At 36.5% G+C, this 13,241-nt stretch overlaps 5 protein-coding genes across 5 annotated transcripts; 3 read left to right on the top strand and 2 right to left on the bottom strand.

The window, feature by feature from the left end:
- Positions 1-17: 17 nt before the first annotated feature.
- LOC117783965 (alpha-protein kinase 1) lies at positions 18-1,691 on the bottom strand. Its single transcript, XM_034621546.1, has 2 exons — positions 1,459-1,691; positions 18-1,389 (listed from the first exon to the last, which is right to left on the bottom strand). Exons 1-2 carry the CDS (start codon positions 1,610-1,612, stop codon positions 32-34), a joined length of 1,512 nt encoding a protein of 503 aa, XP_034477437.1. The 5' UTR covers positions 1,613-1,691; the 3' UTR covers positions 18-31.
- Positions 1,692-2,022: 331 nt separating this feature from the next.
- Positions 2,023-4,993, top strand: LOC117783487 (farnesyl pyrophosphate synthase). The gene is made up of 6 exons (XM_034620898.1): positions 2,023-2,445; positions 3,056-3,150; positions 3,267-3,478; positions 3,621-3,982; positions 4,393-4,619; positions 4,686-4,993. Exons 1-6 carry the CDS (start codon positions 2,273-2,275, stop codon positions 4,865-4,867), a joined length of 1,251 nt encoding a protein of 416 aa, XP_034476789.1. The 5' UTR covers positions 2,023-2,272; the 3' UTR covers positions 4,868-4,993.
- LOC117783486 (CWF19-like protein 1 homolog) lies at positions 4,919-8,012 on the bottom strand. The gene is made up of 8 exons (XM_034620897.1): positions 7,951-8,012; positions 7,725-7,891; positions 7,339-7,661; positions 6,966-7,283; positions 5,837-5,945; positions 5,451-5,779; positions 5,231-5,388; positions 4,919-5,172 (listed from the first exon to the last, which is right to left on the bottom strand). Exons 1-8 carry the CDS (start codon positions 7,968-7,970, stop codon positions 5,010-5,012), a joined length of 1,587 nt encoding a protein of 528 aa, XP_034476788.1. The 5' UTR covers positions 7,971-8,012; the 3' UTR covers positions 4,919-5,009.
- A 762-nt stretch (positions 8,013-8,774) lies between these two features.
- On the top strand, positions 8,775-9,712 carry LOC117784716. Its single transcript, XM_034622525.1, has 3 exons — positions 8,775-8,885; positions 9,020-9,142; positions 9,317-9,712. The coding sequence occupies exons 1-3, from the start codon at positions 8,775-8,777 to the stop codon at positions 9,659-9,661; spliced, it is 579 nt and encodes a 192-aa protein (XP_034478416.1). The 3' UTR covers positions 9,662-9,712.
- A 159-nt stretch (positions 9,713-9,871) lies between these two features.
- On the top strand, positions 9,872-12,860 carry LOC117785530 (augmin complex subunit dgt5). Its single transcript, XM_034623603.1, has 5 exons — positions 9,872-10,028; positions 10,089-10,366; positions 10,658-11,870; positions 12,272-12,459; positions 12,541-12,860. Exons 1-5 carry the CDS (start codon positions 9,934-9,936, stop codon positions 12,801-12,803), a joined length of 2,037 nt encoding a protein of 678 aa, XP_034479494.1. The 5' UTR covers positions 9,872-9,933; the 3' UTR covers positions 12,804-12,860.
- The last annotated feature ends 381 nt before the right edge of the window (positions 12,861-13,241 follow it).

Genomic DNA, 13,241 nt, shown 5'->3' with positions numbered 1-13,241 from the left:
ATATATACAAATACTAATACTATCATCATATTTAATCATCAAAAAAGAGTATTTCCAATATGCGCTTCTGCACATTTTTTCGACGATCCTTGTTCATCTTAAGGAGCTCCGTGGTAACCAGTTCTCCCAGCAGATGCTCCGATGAACGCTGTACACTGGGCGGATTTGGGGGTGATTGAAATTTGCCAAAATTGCTGGAATGTGATGTTGCAGCTTGTTGTGGCAATTGTTGATAAAGTTGAAAAAGGAAATCTGTATTTGATGGAAACATGTTTTGATGTTGTTGTTGCTGCTGCTGTTGTTGTTGTTGCTGCTGCTGCTGTTGTTGTTGCTGTTGTTGTTGCTGTTGCAGTTGCTGCTGATTGTTGTTGTTGCTGTTATTACTGCTGATATTACCATTTGTTGCAGTGCGTTGCATGTTTACAGAATTGTTGTAGTGATTGTCATGTTGCAACATCGTTTGTGGCGTCATTAAATCCGTATCATCCGAATCCTCATCGCTATCGTGCACATAGTGACTGTTCCCATTATTTCCATTATTGCCGGAATGCTGAGCTCCATTTGAGCCGAGTTGAACGCGTGGCTTCTTCGTGTGATAATTACTCGATGTGGAGGAATGCAAATCATCGTTGCTCTTATGATTAAAGCCCGACATATTGCTGGCTGAAGAGGAATGTACTGCTGCTCCCTGTGGGGCCGTTGATGGCGCCCTTCCTGGCTGTTCCTCCTGTGCGCCAATGCCTGGCAGTGGCGATGACAACGGCGATTTCATTGAGGAAGACGTAGACGTTAAGCCGCCAGTGCTGCCAGCGCTATTCTGTGCTGCAGTCACAGCCAACGCATTATCACGATACGGCTCCTGATAACCCTGCGAGGAATCAGCCATTACAGCTGCCACTGCCGCTGCCTGTTGCTGTTGCATTTGTGATTGGGAAATGTGTTGCAGTTGCTGTGATGCGACAGCAGCAGCAAAATCTCGAAAGATCTCCGCCTCAATCTTGACCTGTCCATTGACATTCTCCAAAGCGGAAGCAGCTGCTGAGCTAAGTGCATTCATTGGATGATGTGAATCAGTTGTTTGTTGTGAATGTTGTGAATGTTGCTGCTGTTGATAATGATGATTTTGTGTGGAAGCAGCACCAAAATGCGAACTATTCGACTTGGAGTCCACATTATATTCACTATAGTTCGAGCTGTTTGCCGACTGCGGTGAGGTCAGAAAGTTGGGCACATTGCGGTAGGACTTTCTGGGCTGTATATGCTGATCCAGGAATTTCATTTTCTCCAAATATGGACGAGATAAATGCTCGTAGACTGGTGGATCACCCTGTTTGCGTTGAGACACATAACGCTCGCGCAGATATTTCCATCGCTTCTTACACGTTTCCACTACAAGCATATAAATTAATTAACACTCGTTTGCCACATGTTGCAGGTTCTATTAACACAAAAGCTTACCGTCCGTGCGCAGCTTGAGTGCAATAAGTTGCCAAGCCTCGTCCTTGGTTTCGTACTTGCCACCGCTGGCGCTGCCATTTAGATAATACTTTTGACGATTGAATATGACGCCGTGATGAGCCACTTCATCAATTAATTGCTCGTCCATCATCATGCACTCTTCCCTTTTCTTTAAATGTATAAAAGCCGAAAAAGAAAACAATAAACTTTCTTGCTCCAAAGTTGTTTCGGCGAATTAGGGATGAGCGTAATTTACATATACACTAGTGATGACACATGAAGTGACAGTGACTGTCACGAGGAGATACAATTTAGTTAAAAATGGCAATAAATTTGAAAATACTTGCTCATTTAACACACTATTATTGTTTGTCCAATTGAACAACATTAACGTTTTCCACTAGTGAATTACTTGCGAATTAAAATTAAGAGTACCCATTTTCGGAAATGAACTTATTTTTGTAGGTACAAAAATAGAGCCAGATCCGGAAGATTGTGCTGGGTGGCAACCTTTGCAACACTGTAAGAGAGTGAGTGGGAGAGAGAGAGTTGGGTGGCATATAAATTCTACTGTCAAAATTCTTTTGACTTTCGACGAGATTGGTTTGGTGTCAAGTGCGCAATATTAAACATTGTTTAAAAGAAACCAATGTAAACATAAATTTATTAGGCCAATTTCGACGTGAATTGAAAGCGTAACTGATTTTCTTGCGCTGGAGCTGTGCATGAAAAGAGACAAAAGAAAGATAGTTCATAGAACAGTGTTAATATTTTGTAAAAATCATATAAACAGTTTTTAACTGTTGCTGTGACAATGTTTAAATTGGCCCAAAAGTTTTTACCGCAACAGCGGCTTTTAAATGGTTCCAAGAATGCTTTAAGTCTACGTCGGATGATATCAACAAGCGATGAAGTTAAATCCGTAGACACTATTGGCGGATTGCCATCCGAGATTGTTAACGAACAGAAACTAAAGAAGACAACCAGGTAATTCCAGTTTATTAGAATACAAAGTTGGATTTGTTTACATTAACTATTTTAACTGTGCTCGCAGCTAGATTTCTTGTTATTGTTCAAGGTGTGTGGTGATATGGGAGTGTGATTGTGAGAGAGAGAGGAAGAGGGAGAGAAAGTGTGCGGTCACGTAGGCCAAAAACAGCTGTTGCTGCAGCTTCTTTTTAAACAGAGTTCCTCCTTGCATACAGTGGGTCAAATTAATGTTTTTACAGAAAAAAAAAATCACTCTTGATATTTATTTTATTATTATTATTGTTGCTAAAAAAAATAGTTAAAATAATTTTAAGTTAATTTAATTATTTTATTTATTTATTTAAAAAATATTAAATAAAAGTCAGATTTTTTTGTTAAGTAAGAGTTGAGTTTATATAAATCATACCTGAAAAAAATTGTATGGATGAATGGAAAAAATCATTTATATACTAATAATAGAATTCCTCTTTTCGGTTTCCTAATTTTTATTTCCAAATTTTCATATTTATTAATATATTAATATTATATATAATAATTGTTATTTCACAGTCAACAGACTTACTTGTAATACTGTACACTATTGTTTTGGTCTTCGGTTTATTTACAGAACATTATCTACCCTACAAAATCATTCGGTGCCAATTGCAGCTCGAGTCACGGTGTCAAAAGATGAAAGCCGCGATTTTATGTCTGTATTTCCGGGTGAGCGTTCAATTTTCTTTGCTATAATTAGCATGATAATACTAACTCGGTCATATCTATATCTATATATGTACATGCATACCATAATAATATGTGACTTATTCCCATTGTTATAGACGTCGTGCGTGATCTGACAAATGCGACAAAGTCCTATAATTGCAATGATGCTGCCAAATGGTTTGCTCAGGTCTTGCAATATAACGTTCCTCGGGGCAAGAAGAATCGTGGCATCCTGACGGTACTTACCTATAAAAATCTAGTGCGTTCTGAGGACTTGACACCGGAGAACATTAAGCTGGCCCAATATTTGGGTTGGTGTGTGGAAATGGTAAATATCTCAACTGAGTTTCAATAGGATCTCAATTTCCCTTATGAAATAAGGCCCCAAAAAAGAAAATAACCGTTAAATTCACAACTTGTTTTAAACGATGACGTTATCATATTCGCTTTATTCGTTTTTTTTATGATAGCTCCAAAGTTTCTTCATTATCTCGGACGACGTAATGGACAACAGCACAACTCGAAGGGGTCAGAAATGTTGGCATAAGGTGGAAAATGTTGGACTCACAGCCATCAACGATGCCCTGATGATTGAAAATGCCTTATATTCATTATTGAAACAACATTTTAGTCACTTGGATTGTTATGTGGCTCTAATGGAACTGTTTCATGAGATTGCATTCATCACAACCTGTGGACAGTCTTTGGATTTACTCAATTCAAACAAACGTGTCTCGGACTTTACAATGGAAAACTATAAAGCAATTGTGGACAACAAAACTGCATACTATTCCTTCTACCTGCCCTTCGCCCTTGCCATGCATTTAGCCGGGTAAATATTGTAGTAAGAAATATCCCCATATAGTTAGCTAAAGGAATATTGAACATATAATATTTAGAATACAAAAATGAGGTGAAAAAATTAAGAATACAAATCAAGGACTCAAGTAATTAGAAAACCAGCTATTAAAGCTTACAGATGTGGTAGAATTAGTATTTATAGTACGTATATAGAGAAAATACAGGTGTATAATGGCGTATAGAGGTAATAGTAGCATTTATAGTAGGTATATACATTTTCCTAGTATTACTAGATATTCCCTAATTTTTGTAATCTGCTTTTCTTATTTAAAATATCTTTGTCTTTAAACCCTATTTGTCCAATCCTTATTTTATTTTCTAATATTCTTTTTATTCTTTTTTTTATATTTACATAAATATACTTATCAATTTTATTTGCAGCTACAAAGATGCCGAGGCATTTAGACAGTCCAAGACAATACTGCTCGAGATGGGACACTTTTTCCAAGTGCAGGACGACTTTCTTGACTGTTTTGGCAACCCGGAGGTAACCGGTAAAATAGGCACCGATATCCAGGACAACAAATGCTCCTGGCTCGCTGTTGTGGCCATGCAGCGTGCGAATGCCGAACAAAAGCAAATTATGATAGACTGCTATGGACAGAATGGTGTGTATGGAGAGTACAGAAAAATAGTTTCAACTGTATTTAATACTCTTTCAATTGCGCTTTTAGATCCCCTTAAGGTTGAACGCGTCAAGGAGCTGTACAAGGAGCTTAGTCTGCCCTCTACATATGCCATATTCGAGGAGGAATCCTACAATATGATCAAAACACACATACAACAAACATCCCGGGGTGTTCCACATCAAACCTTCTTACAGATTCTAAACAAAATCTATCAACGTGACTCTTAAACTTGACAAATCACAAATGGAACAGCTACTTAACTAAGTAATATTGTAGTGTAGTATTTAACAGAATTGTATGCGTGTATTATTGGTGTGTTAATGAAGTACAATGGACCTTATATACTTTGGAAATTGCACTTGTTTTGTTTTAATCATCATCATCATCATCATCGTCATCTGTAAAGTCAAAGGGTGCAAAGGTCTTTCGAAATTCTTCCACATATGCCGTTTCCTCCTCTTTGTCCAGCAGACAGTCTTTCCAATTCACCTTCTCATCACAATTTAGCAAGTTCTCAGCACAGAAAACATCCCTAGAAATACAAATAATAAAGTTATAATAATAATTGAAGGTAATCCAACTCAACTCACCTCGCAAAGTGCAGTGGAAAGTGTTTCATCTGTCGCGTTATTAAGGTGCTGTCATCGGGAAGTTCGGCAAGAAAATAGGGTCCCATTTCTGGCAGCATTTTGGAGGAAGTCAAAGCCGGCAACGTTTCAAATTCCAGATTAAATTCCTCCGCTTTATCCTAGCATAAGAAAGGGAATTGTTTTAAAATTCATTTAGTATTAACTACAAATTTTTGCTCACTTCAAAGCTGTGTTTGATTTTCCAAGCGTATCCTTCCTCAAAAGCCAGGACATCTATAACCAGATGTGAGGTCTTATAATGACGTTCTGTGAAACACACAACTTGTCCTAGACTCTTGAATAGCTTCTTTAAAGCACTCTTGAATTTGTCCAACTCTTCCCATTCCTCGGGGCTTAGTTGAGCCGAGCAGGGAACATGTTTTGTGGAGAGTATGAGAACATGATGACTATTAATTGGTCCTTTAGCCAGTGCCAGATAAAATCGCTCGCCCACTGTGATAATAAGATGTTTTTCGACTTTTTCCGAGGATAAGCAGAACCAACAATTGTCTAGAGAAAGAAAACTAGTGGGTAACTTTGTAGGGATGGATAATTTATAAGGCATACCCTGATCAATCTGCATTATCCTGGGACGTTTATCATGATTGCCAGCCGGATTACGTCTCTTGCGATTTCCGCTAGCATCCATGTCAAAGAAGAACTGTTGACTTTCCGACTGCAAAGCAAGCAACATATTCAAAAGATATCTTAAAGAATTAAGTAGAATATCTCATGCCAATTTCAAATTATTGTTTCAGGTTTAAAACAGGGAATAACACCGGAACCGTTAACTGAAACTAACCGTATCATTCCGAATTCCAACTGTCATAACTTGATCAAAATTAAATAGGTTTTCAAACGGAATGTCATTTTGATTATGATTTGGCCTCTAAATTCATTCTGTATTCAATTTTTGTTCATTAAGAAAATTTAATTATTTTCGACCAAGATTCGATTTCGATGGTAAGGGTCCCCCCTTTGAAATTTCGAAAATTCAAAATTTTAAATCTCAAGTTTTTACGTTTAATCAACTCCTTATATCGTTATTAGTATAAAACAACACTTTAAACTTGGTTCTGAGACCTTTCATTTTTTTGTAAAAAATCATGCCAAATTGGATAAAAATTTTGACTTGTAAAGGTGTTAAGTCCGAGGTCTGACTAATTTCAAACTGTCATAACTTGATCAAAACTGAACCGATTTTTAAGCGGAATTTCATTTTAATCATTATTTGGCATTTTATTTCATTCTGCATTTAAATTTTATTAAATTGTTAAGAAAAAAAATTAATATAGATTCTACTAGATATTTATTTCGATGCCAAGGGTCCCTTTGAAATTTCTAAGATTCAAAATTTTAAATCTTAAGTTTTCACTTTTAGTCAACTTCTTATATTGTAATTAATATAAATCAACACTTTAAACTTGATTTTGAAATCTTTCATTTTTTTGTAAAAAATAATGTGAAATTGAACAACAATTTTGACTTGTAAAGTGGTTAAATCCGCAGTCTGACTAAAAAAAATAAATCAATAAAAATTGACAGTGATCGAAAGAAGGAAATCGGCTAAGATTTGATAGAAATGGCAGCTTAATGATTTAGTTTTTAATAAACTAATTAAATTTCCTTAATCAAACAAAAGTTTTTCAACACTTGTTTTCTTGGCAATCATTTTCCATAATTTAGGATAACTTACAGTTTCGTTCTTTTTAACAACGCCGCTCATATCCAAGCCTATATAGGGACAGGGAATTTCGTTAGTCGTCTTCTGCACAAGATCTAGAAGACGCGCCTTATCCACAGGTTTCAAACTGAGCGCGTAAATGTATTTCGCCTTTTCAGAGTTGCCAACATCCGCCAGGGAGATGAAACGTGTGCACAGCTCAAACTGTGTGGTGTCATCTTTTGGCATGCGAAACGGTTGACACTCGAAATAAGTTCCATTAATGGCACAGAAATGATAACGTGGTTTAATCTCGCGACAGAGAAACGATATCAGCTTAGAAGCCTTTTCCTATGAACGAAATTAAATGTTAGTTAACATACTGTTAAATATATCGATAACATACGTTCTCTTTCTCCTGCATGCCATAAGGCCATTGGGATGTCAACAATACATCGACTCCTCTGTAATCCGTAGCACAGTTTTTTGAAACGAGGCAGGAATTCCGCAGAGCCTGAATATCAGCTTTGTTAAACTCATGCTGTCCGGCAATATTACCCGTAGCTTCCACTCCGCTTAAATATGCAATTTTTACACCGCTGCTCAGCGTATAAACTCCACGTTTTCCCAGATAAGTCAAATTTGTGCAGACTTCGCCATCCGCCAAATTCTCAAAGTGTTTGTTGTCTTCCGCTTTATTGGGGCCAAGTATGTAGGTGGGCACAGTTACTAAGTAATAATACAATTGTTTAAGCAATAACAAATGTAATTCTATAAATTCCTTCTACTTACTGTGCTTGAATCCATTTTTGTATGCAATCAATTCCTCGTTTTGTTTATCCCCGCCAAAAAAGTCGCCGACACAACACAAAATTTCAAATGGTCCCGCTTTTTTGTTCACCTGCTCCACTCTGCTAAATAATTGCTTGAATCGTCCGCGCACATCTCCCACAACTAAACTGTATATTATTTTAATTATTTGTTTGTTATTTTTGTAAGTTTTTACTCTATATCTTACATTTTTGTGTTTCCATCCATGTTATTTTGTTTTGTTTGTGAAAGACGTTGCCACCTGGCACAAGAAAGTTACCAAGTATGTAAGCGCTGCCAGACCTAGAAATCTGATCTGGATTATTTTGTAAATTTTTTTCCGTTTCTTTGGTAGATCTTCTTGGTCACCTTTATTTATTCTGAAGCTAAAATTGTATAAATTTTTGTTAGAGTTTTCCCAAATTTTTATAAATTTTGTAATTAATCAAGTCGTTTGCATTTACCTCAATTTTGCTCCAAGTCGCGTCTGTTATGTAAATAAGTGTGACCAGCTGAACTCAAATATATTAACTTGCCGTTAGAAATCTAACTTATTTGAAATGTATTATAGAATCTCAACAATCATAAACATGTGTTTGACCTAAACTGTGGACAGTTTATATTTAAATACCTTGAAAATATGACAAAGTTATTGGCCGAGATAATTGTATTTCCTCTTATTCAGTTCAATTCAGTTCAGCAAATTGCTGTTTAATTGAGCGAGTGATAAATTCCATTAGAAATCAAAACATAAGTGGATTACGAAGCTTAAACCTTTTTATAATGTCAACGATCGAAAATATGATATTTAGTTATGACATTGGCCCAAATGCTATCGGATTGCAACAATGAACTTCTGGTCAAAGTTATTTGTCATGCGTGGTTGACTTTTTTAAATACATACTCGAGTATAACTACATATTTCTATTTTGATTCGTACTCCCATGGAGTATGTATAAAAACGAGAGTTTGTTTCCATTGTATTATCAGTTTACTTGAACTATCAGCATATACGTATCGAAATTTAAAAAAATGTCGGTTAGTCAAATTCGTGTATTTATTACATTTATTGTGTTGGCAGTTGCATTTAGGCCAATTGCTTTTGGCCAGGCTATTGACTGTCAAAGACCGCCTAAACTAGTGGTACGTAAAAAGTCAAGCAATTAATTTGCATAAAGTTTTTAAAAAACAGTTTTAAAAATCTCGAGAAATGCAGCAAAAAAATAATAATAATGGATAATGGATAATTTTTTTCTCTGTGTATTATGGCACGTTAGGATCCTGCCATGTGTTGTCGGGATGGCGGACGTGATCAAATTTCCGAAAACTGTGCACGGCAAATTATGGGAACCGGAAATGGACAGGCAAATAATGCACCACCATCTTTTGAAGCAGCCACTGTGAGTATACTTAGTTCAGTAACTGTTTTGACAAATTAAAAAAAACGCAAATCGAAAAAGGTTAATACATTCCAAAATTTTAAAAAATAAACAGTTGTTTATTTGTTGTCGTAACATACTGTACATAATTTCCATACATTGAAATATACTTATCAACAAACTCTTTTTTTCTAGTGCTTGGCCGAATGCATCTTAACAACATCCAAATATAAGCAGGAACCAAAGCAGCTCAACTTGCAAGTTATTCGAAGTGATTTATCAATGAAATTTTCCAATGATTCGGCCTATGTGGAGGCCATGACAGCAGCGTTTACCAAATGCGAACCTCAGTCTCTGCGTAGATTGGCTGCAATTCAGCAATTCAATGGGCAGCAACCAAAGTGTAGTCCATTTTCTGCAATTGTTCTCGGTTGCACGTACATGGAATACTTTAAGAATTGCCCAGCTCATCGTTGGACACAGAATGCGGAGTGTGCGCTGGCCAAGACTTTTGTTACTCAGTGCGGTTTGGGTGCTTAAAGCTGTTGAATATATTTTTAAACTTGAATTAACGTATCAGTGTGTACATAATAAACTATTTTAACATTGACAATCGATAAATGGCTTTTAAAATCGTTAAGGACAGTATTTCAAACATTGTTACCGTTTTCAGTGTATACACACTGATTATTTTAGCATCGATATCGATAATGACAGTGCAGCCCTGTTTTGAGGCCATTATTCAATTTGTGTGAGAGAAGCGGCAAATACAGCAATTCCAATTACAATCAAATGGTTATTATAGACTAAATATGGCATTTGACGAGCAAATCAAAAGCTTTCGCACTTGGATCACTAGTCTGGGTTGCCCACCAAGTGCTTTGCCCACCGAAGATGCACTCAAATCGTAAGTATCAACACTTGTAAAATACAGAGAAACAATAAACTGGGAATTGCAATTTTGTAGAATCTTCAAGTCCGGTCACAGCCAACTATTTAAGCAGCTGCAGTCACGCATACAACCACGTCAGGTGGTGCAAGAGGTGCGGGAGAATCTGCTCATTGCAAAAGTGGCTCAAATTGAGGGAAAAGTCGTGCCAATCTGTGAGCGCAGCTTTCTGCCGCGGCAACTTCAAATTCATCTGAAAATGAAAGATCTGGATAAGAAAAAGCAAAACGCAGAGCAACGTCTTGTGGACGCCAAAAAATCGGTTGATGAAGAAGCCGCTGCTATCAAAACAAAGAGTAAGTTATACATTTTTAAACATTAACACAAATTGTTGCCAAACACCACTGCTGCCAACTTGTTAGAGGTTAAGAATAGCTGCCAGAACTAGCTAAAATAGCTATGTTACAACATTGCCTGTCGGTGGCTTTTAGTATTTTTTGCATGTCTATTTTTGTAATCGATATATCGATTGACACAACAGCTGATGTAAACAAGGAATGTGAGCGCTAAATTTTAATTTTCAAACCAAATTGGGGATATTACGCATATTTTAAAAATTTTATTATTTAACGTTCATTTATTTATAGATATTCAAATAGTAAAGGCAAAACAGAAAAACGAACTGCAGAGATCCCGCATAAATTTGCTAAAGCTGAAGCTGGAATCTTTGAATAAAAATTACGAGGAAGAATTACAAAACAAGATGCTAATTCAATCCACAATTCCAGTGAAGCTAAGCTGCAAAAATGCCAGCGAGAAACTTGCAACTCAAGCTGTAAAGCAAGCACTCAAGGAGCTTGAAAACTTTTACATAACTTGCAATGAAGATGAAAATAACCCCCATCAATTGGAAGAGTCCAAGTCACGTCTGTGGACAGAGATGCGTCAGATATTTGTGAATACACCGAATGTGATGATCTTCAATGCCATTATGAAGATCAAGGATGAGCAACTGCAGCACATGATGATGATGAATAAGAGTTCCTTAAATGTGGACAGATCTAACAGCGTTGAGTTGTCCAAGTTTGATGTTAAGCTGCTAAAGACCCAGGCAGATTTAATGGGCATCGTGGCCAATTATATGTGTGCTCAGAATGAGGTGAAACAGCTGGAGGAGAGCTATGTTCGCATCTATGGCACATTTGTGGATGAGTTGCAAAAGAAAGTGAACAACTTTAATGGCATCAACAGCGAAGAAGATGAAGAAAAGAGCGAGGAAATCATATCCGATTTTATACTTCAATATAATATGCGTAATTTCTATAAAGCACGCAATGAATTCTTTGAGGAGCAGATTGAAAAGTTGCATTTGGAAATGGAAACGGGCGCCAAGCAATTGGAAAATCACGAAATGTTGCTGGCATCGATAAAACAAATGTATAACGACATGAATACCTCGATTAATCGCATTCAACAGGATGTAGTGCAGTTGTCACAGATTAAAGAGAAGATTCTCTATTCGAAAAATGTGCTCAAGAATTTGCTGGATGATATGCATCAGACAAACAAGACGCATATGCTTAGCACTAAGCTCAAGGGTAACATGTCACTAATGGGCATGGAGAGCTTCTGTCTGGCCAATGACAGTGTCTTGTCCAGCACCAAACTGGACATAGATGCCAATGCCACCATTACCGGAATGAATAACACACTTGTTCGCAGCTATGATAATGCCACACTCATGAATCCGGGCGCAACTGCCGTTGGACCGCCTTCTTTCCAGGTGCCCTGTCATCTCCTCGAACTGAATACTTTCTTGGAAACGTCATTCGAAAAGTTCAGTTTCTTTCCACGCGCTTGGTAAGTGAACTTTCATTTCGAATCCTTAACTATTCCCTATTCTCATTTCGAATATAACTAACAATACCAAAATGAGCAGCTAGAAAACTTGAATTTAGGATATACAAAATATGCGAAGTCAGTATCGTAACCATAAGACGTAGGAGGCTTAAATTTTTACACAACATAGCTGTGACATATTTTATGAAATTATAATATATATTACTAATTGAAAAGAAAAATACTAGGCAGTGGAAAAAATTATTAATATTAATATAACATTTTTTTTTTTAATTTTAAATGCTGTACTTTGTTAAAATTTCTAAATTTCGGCAGTCGTTTTTGGTTGCCATAAATTTGATTTTTAGTCTTTTTGTTATTCTGTATCCTTCTAAATATGCTTTTAACCTTTGCCCTTGTAGCTCTTTTTTGCTTTTGGCCAATCCGCTCATCGTGGACTCACAGGAGCTGGCTTCCACCGTTCGACTGGTTCCTGGCCATTTGCTAACACCCTTGGGCGCCCTACAGGAAGTACGTAAACGCATTTTGTGGGCGTCGTCAATTGCCGCACATTCGACAGACTTGAAATTGAATTTGGAGCCGTTAATTGGTAAGCTTCAAAAAACTCCGACTCTGTTGTCGCTTCCGTTTCATTTCCGTGGTACTCTCTTCTCTCTCCTCCCACACTCAGTTGATCCGCATCATTTGAAAATGAAGGCACGTCGTCAGCACGATAAAATTGTCCAGTATTTGGACAATATTGAGGCCTTGGGCGTTAAAACCCAACATCGTTTGCAAAGGGCCGAACGCATCTATCAGTTTATATTGGAAAATCCTTTACGTCAATATGTGCCACCCAAAATAAAAGTTAAAAACGCTTCCTATGCCGACTACGAATCCGAGTTTAAGCTCTATTATCGCATTGCCACTGCCGGCGGTTCTATTAAATCTTAAATAATATTTAATTATGTCTTTATAAAATTGTTTAATTAAAAAATAATGCATTTTAAATTGTGTATTTCGTTTTATTACAAAGTCGAATCGTTTAATATGTATAAATTATTTACACCCACAAAAAATTATGGGTTTAAATTGATATTCAAAAGTTTGAGTTGTTTAATTTTCGTTTCGTATTCGTATTTTTATCTTTGTCTCGAGTTGTAATTATAAATTGACCGATAGATATTTATTTCAACTTAATTACAAAGCAGCACGAAAATACTTTATTATTTATTTAATAAAAATAAAATATCCTCATTTGTGATGTATTGTTTTTGTTTTTTTACGAATGTATATAGTCATTGTCTTAAAAAATTATTTAAAAATATACAGATTACGAAAAGAATGTAGATAGCGGACGGGATTTGAATTCAGAGTCAAGTTTTGGGTTCT

This window comes from Drosophila innubila, assembly GCF_004354385.1.
Source record: "Drosophila innubila isolate TH190305 chromosome 2R unlocalized genomic scaffold, UK_Dinn_1.0 1_C_2R, whole genome shotgun sequence".
Lineage (NCBI taxonomy): Eukaryota > Metazoa > Arthropoda > Insecta > Diptera > Drosophilidae > Drosophila > Drosophila innubila.
This window is presented reverse-complemented; position numbering and strand designations above follow the sequence as displayed.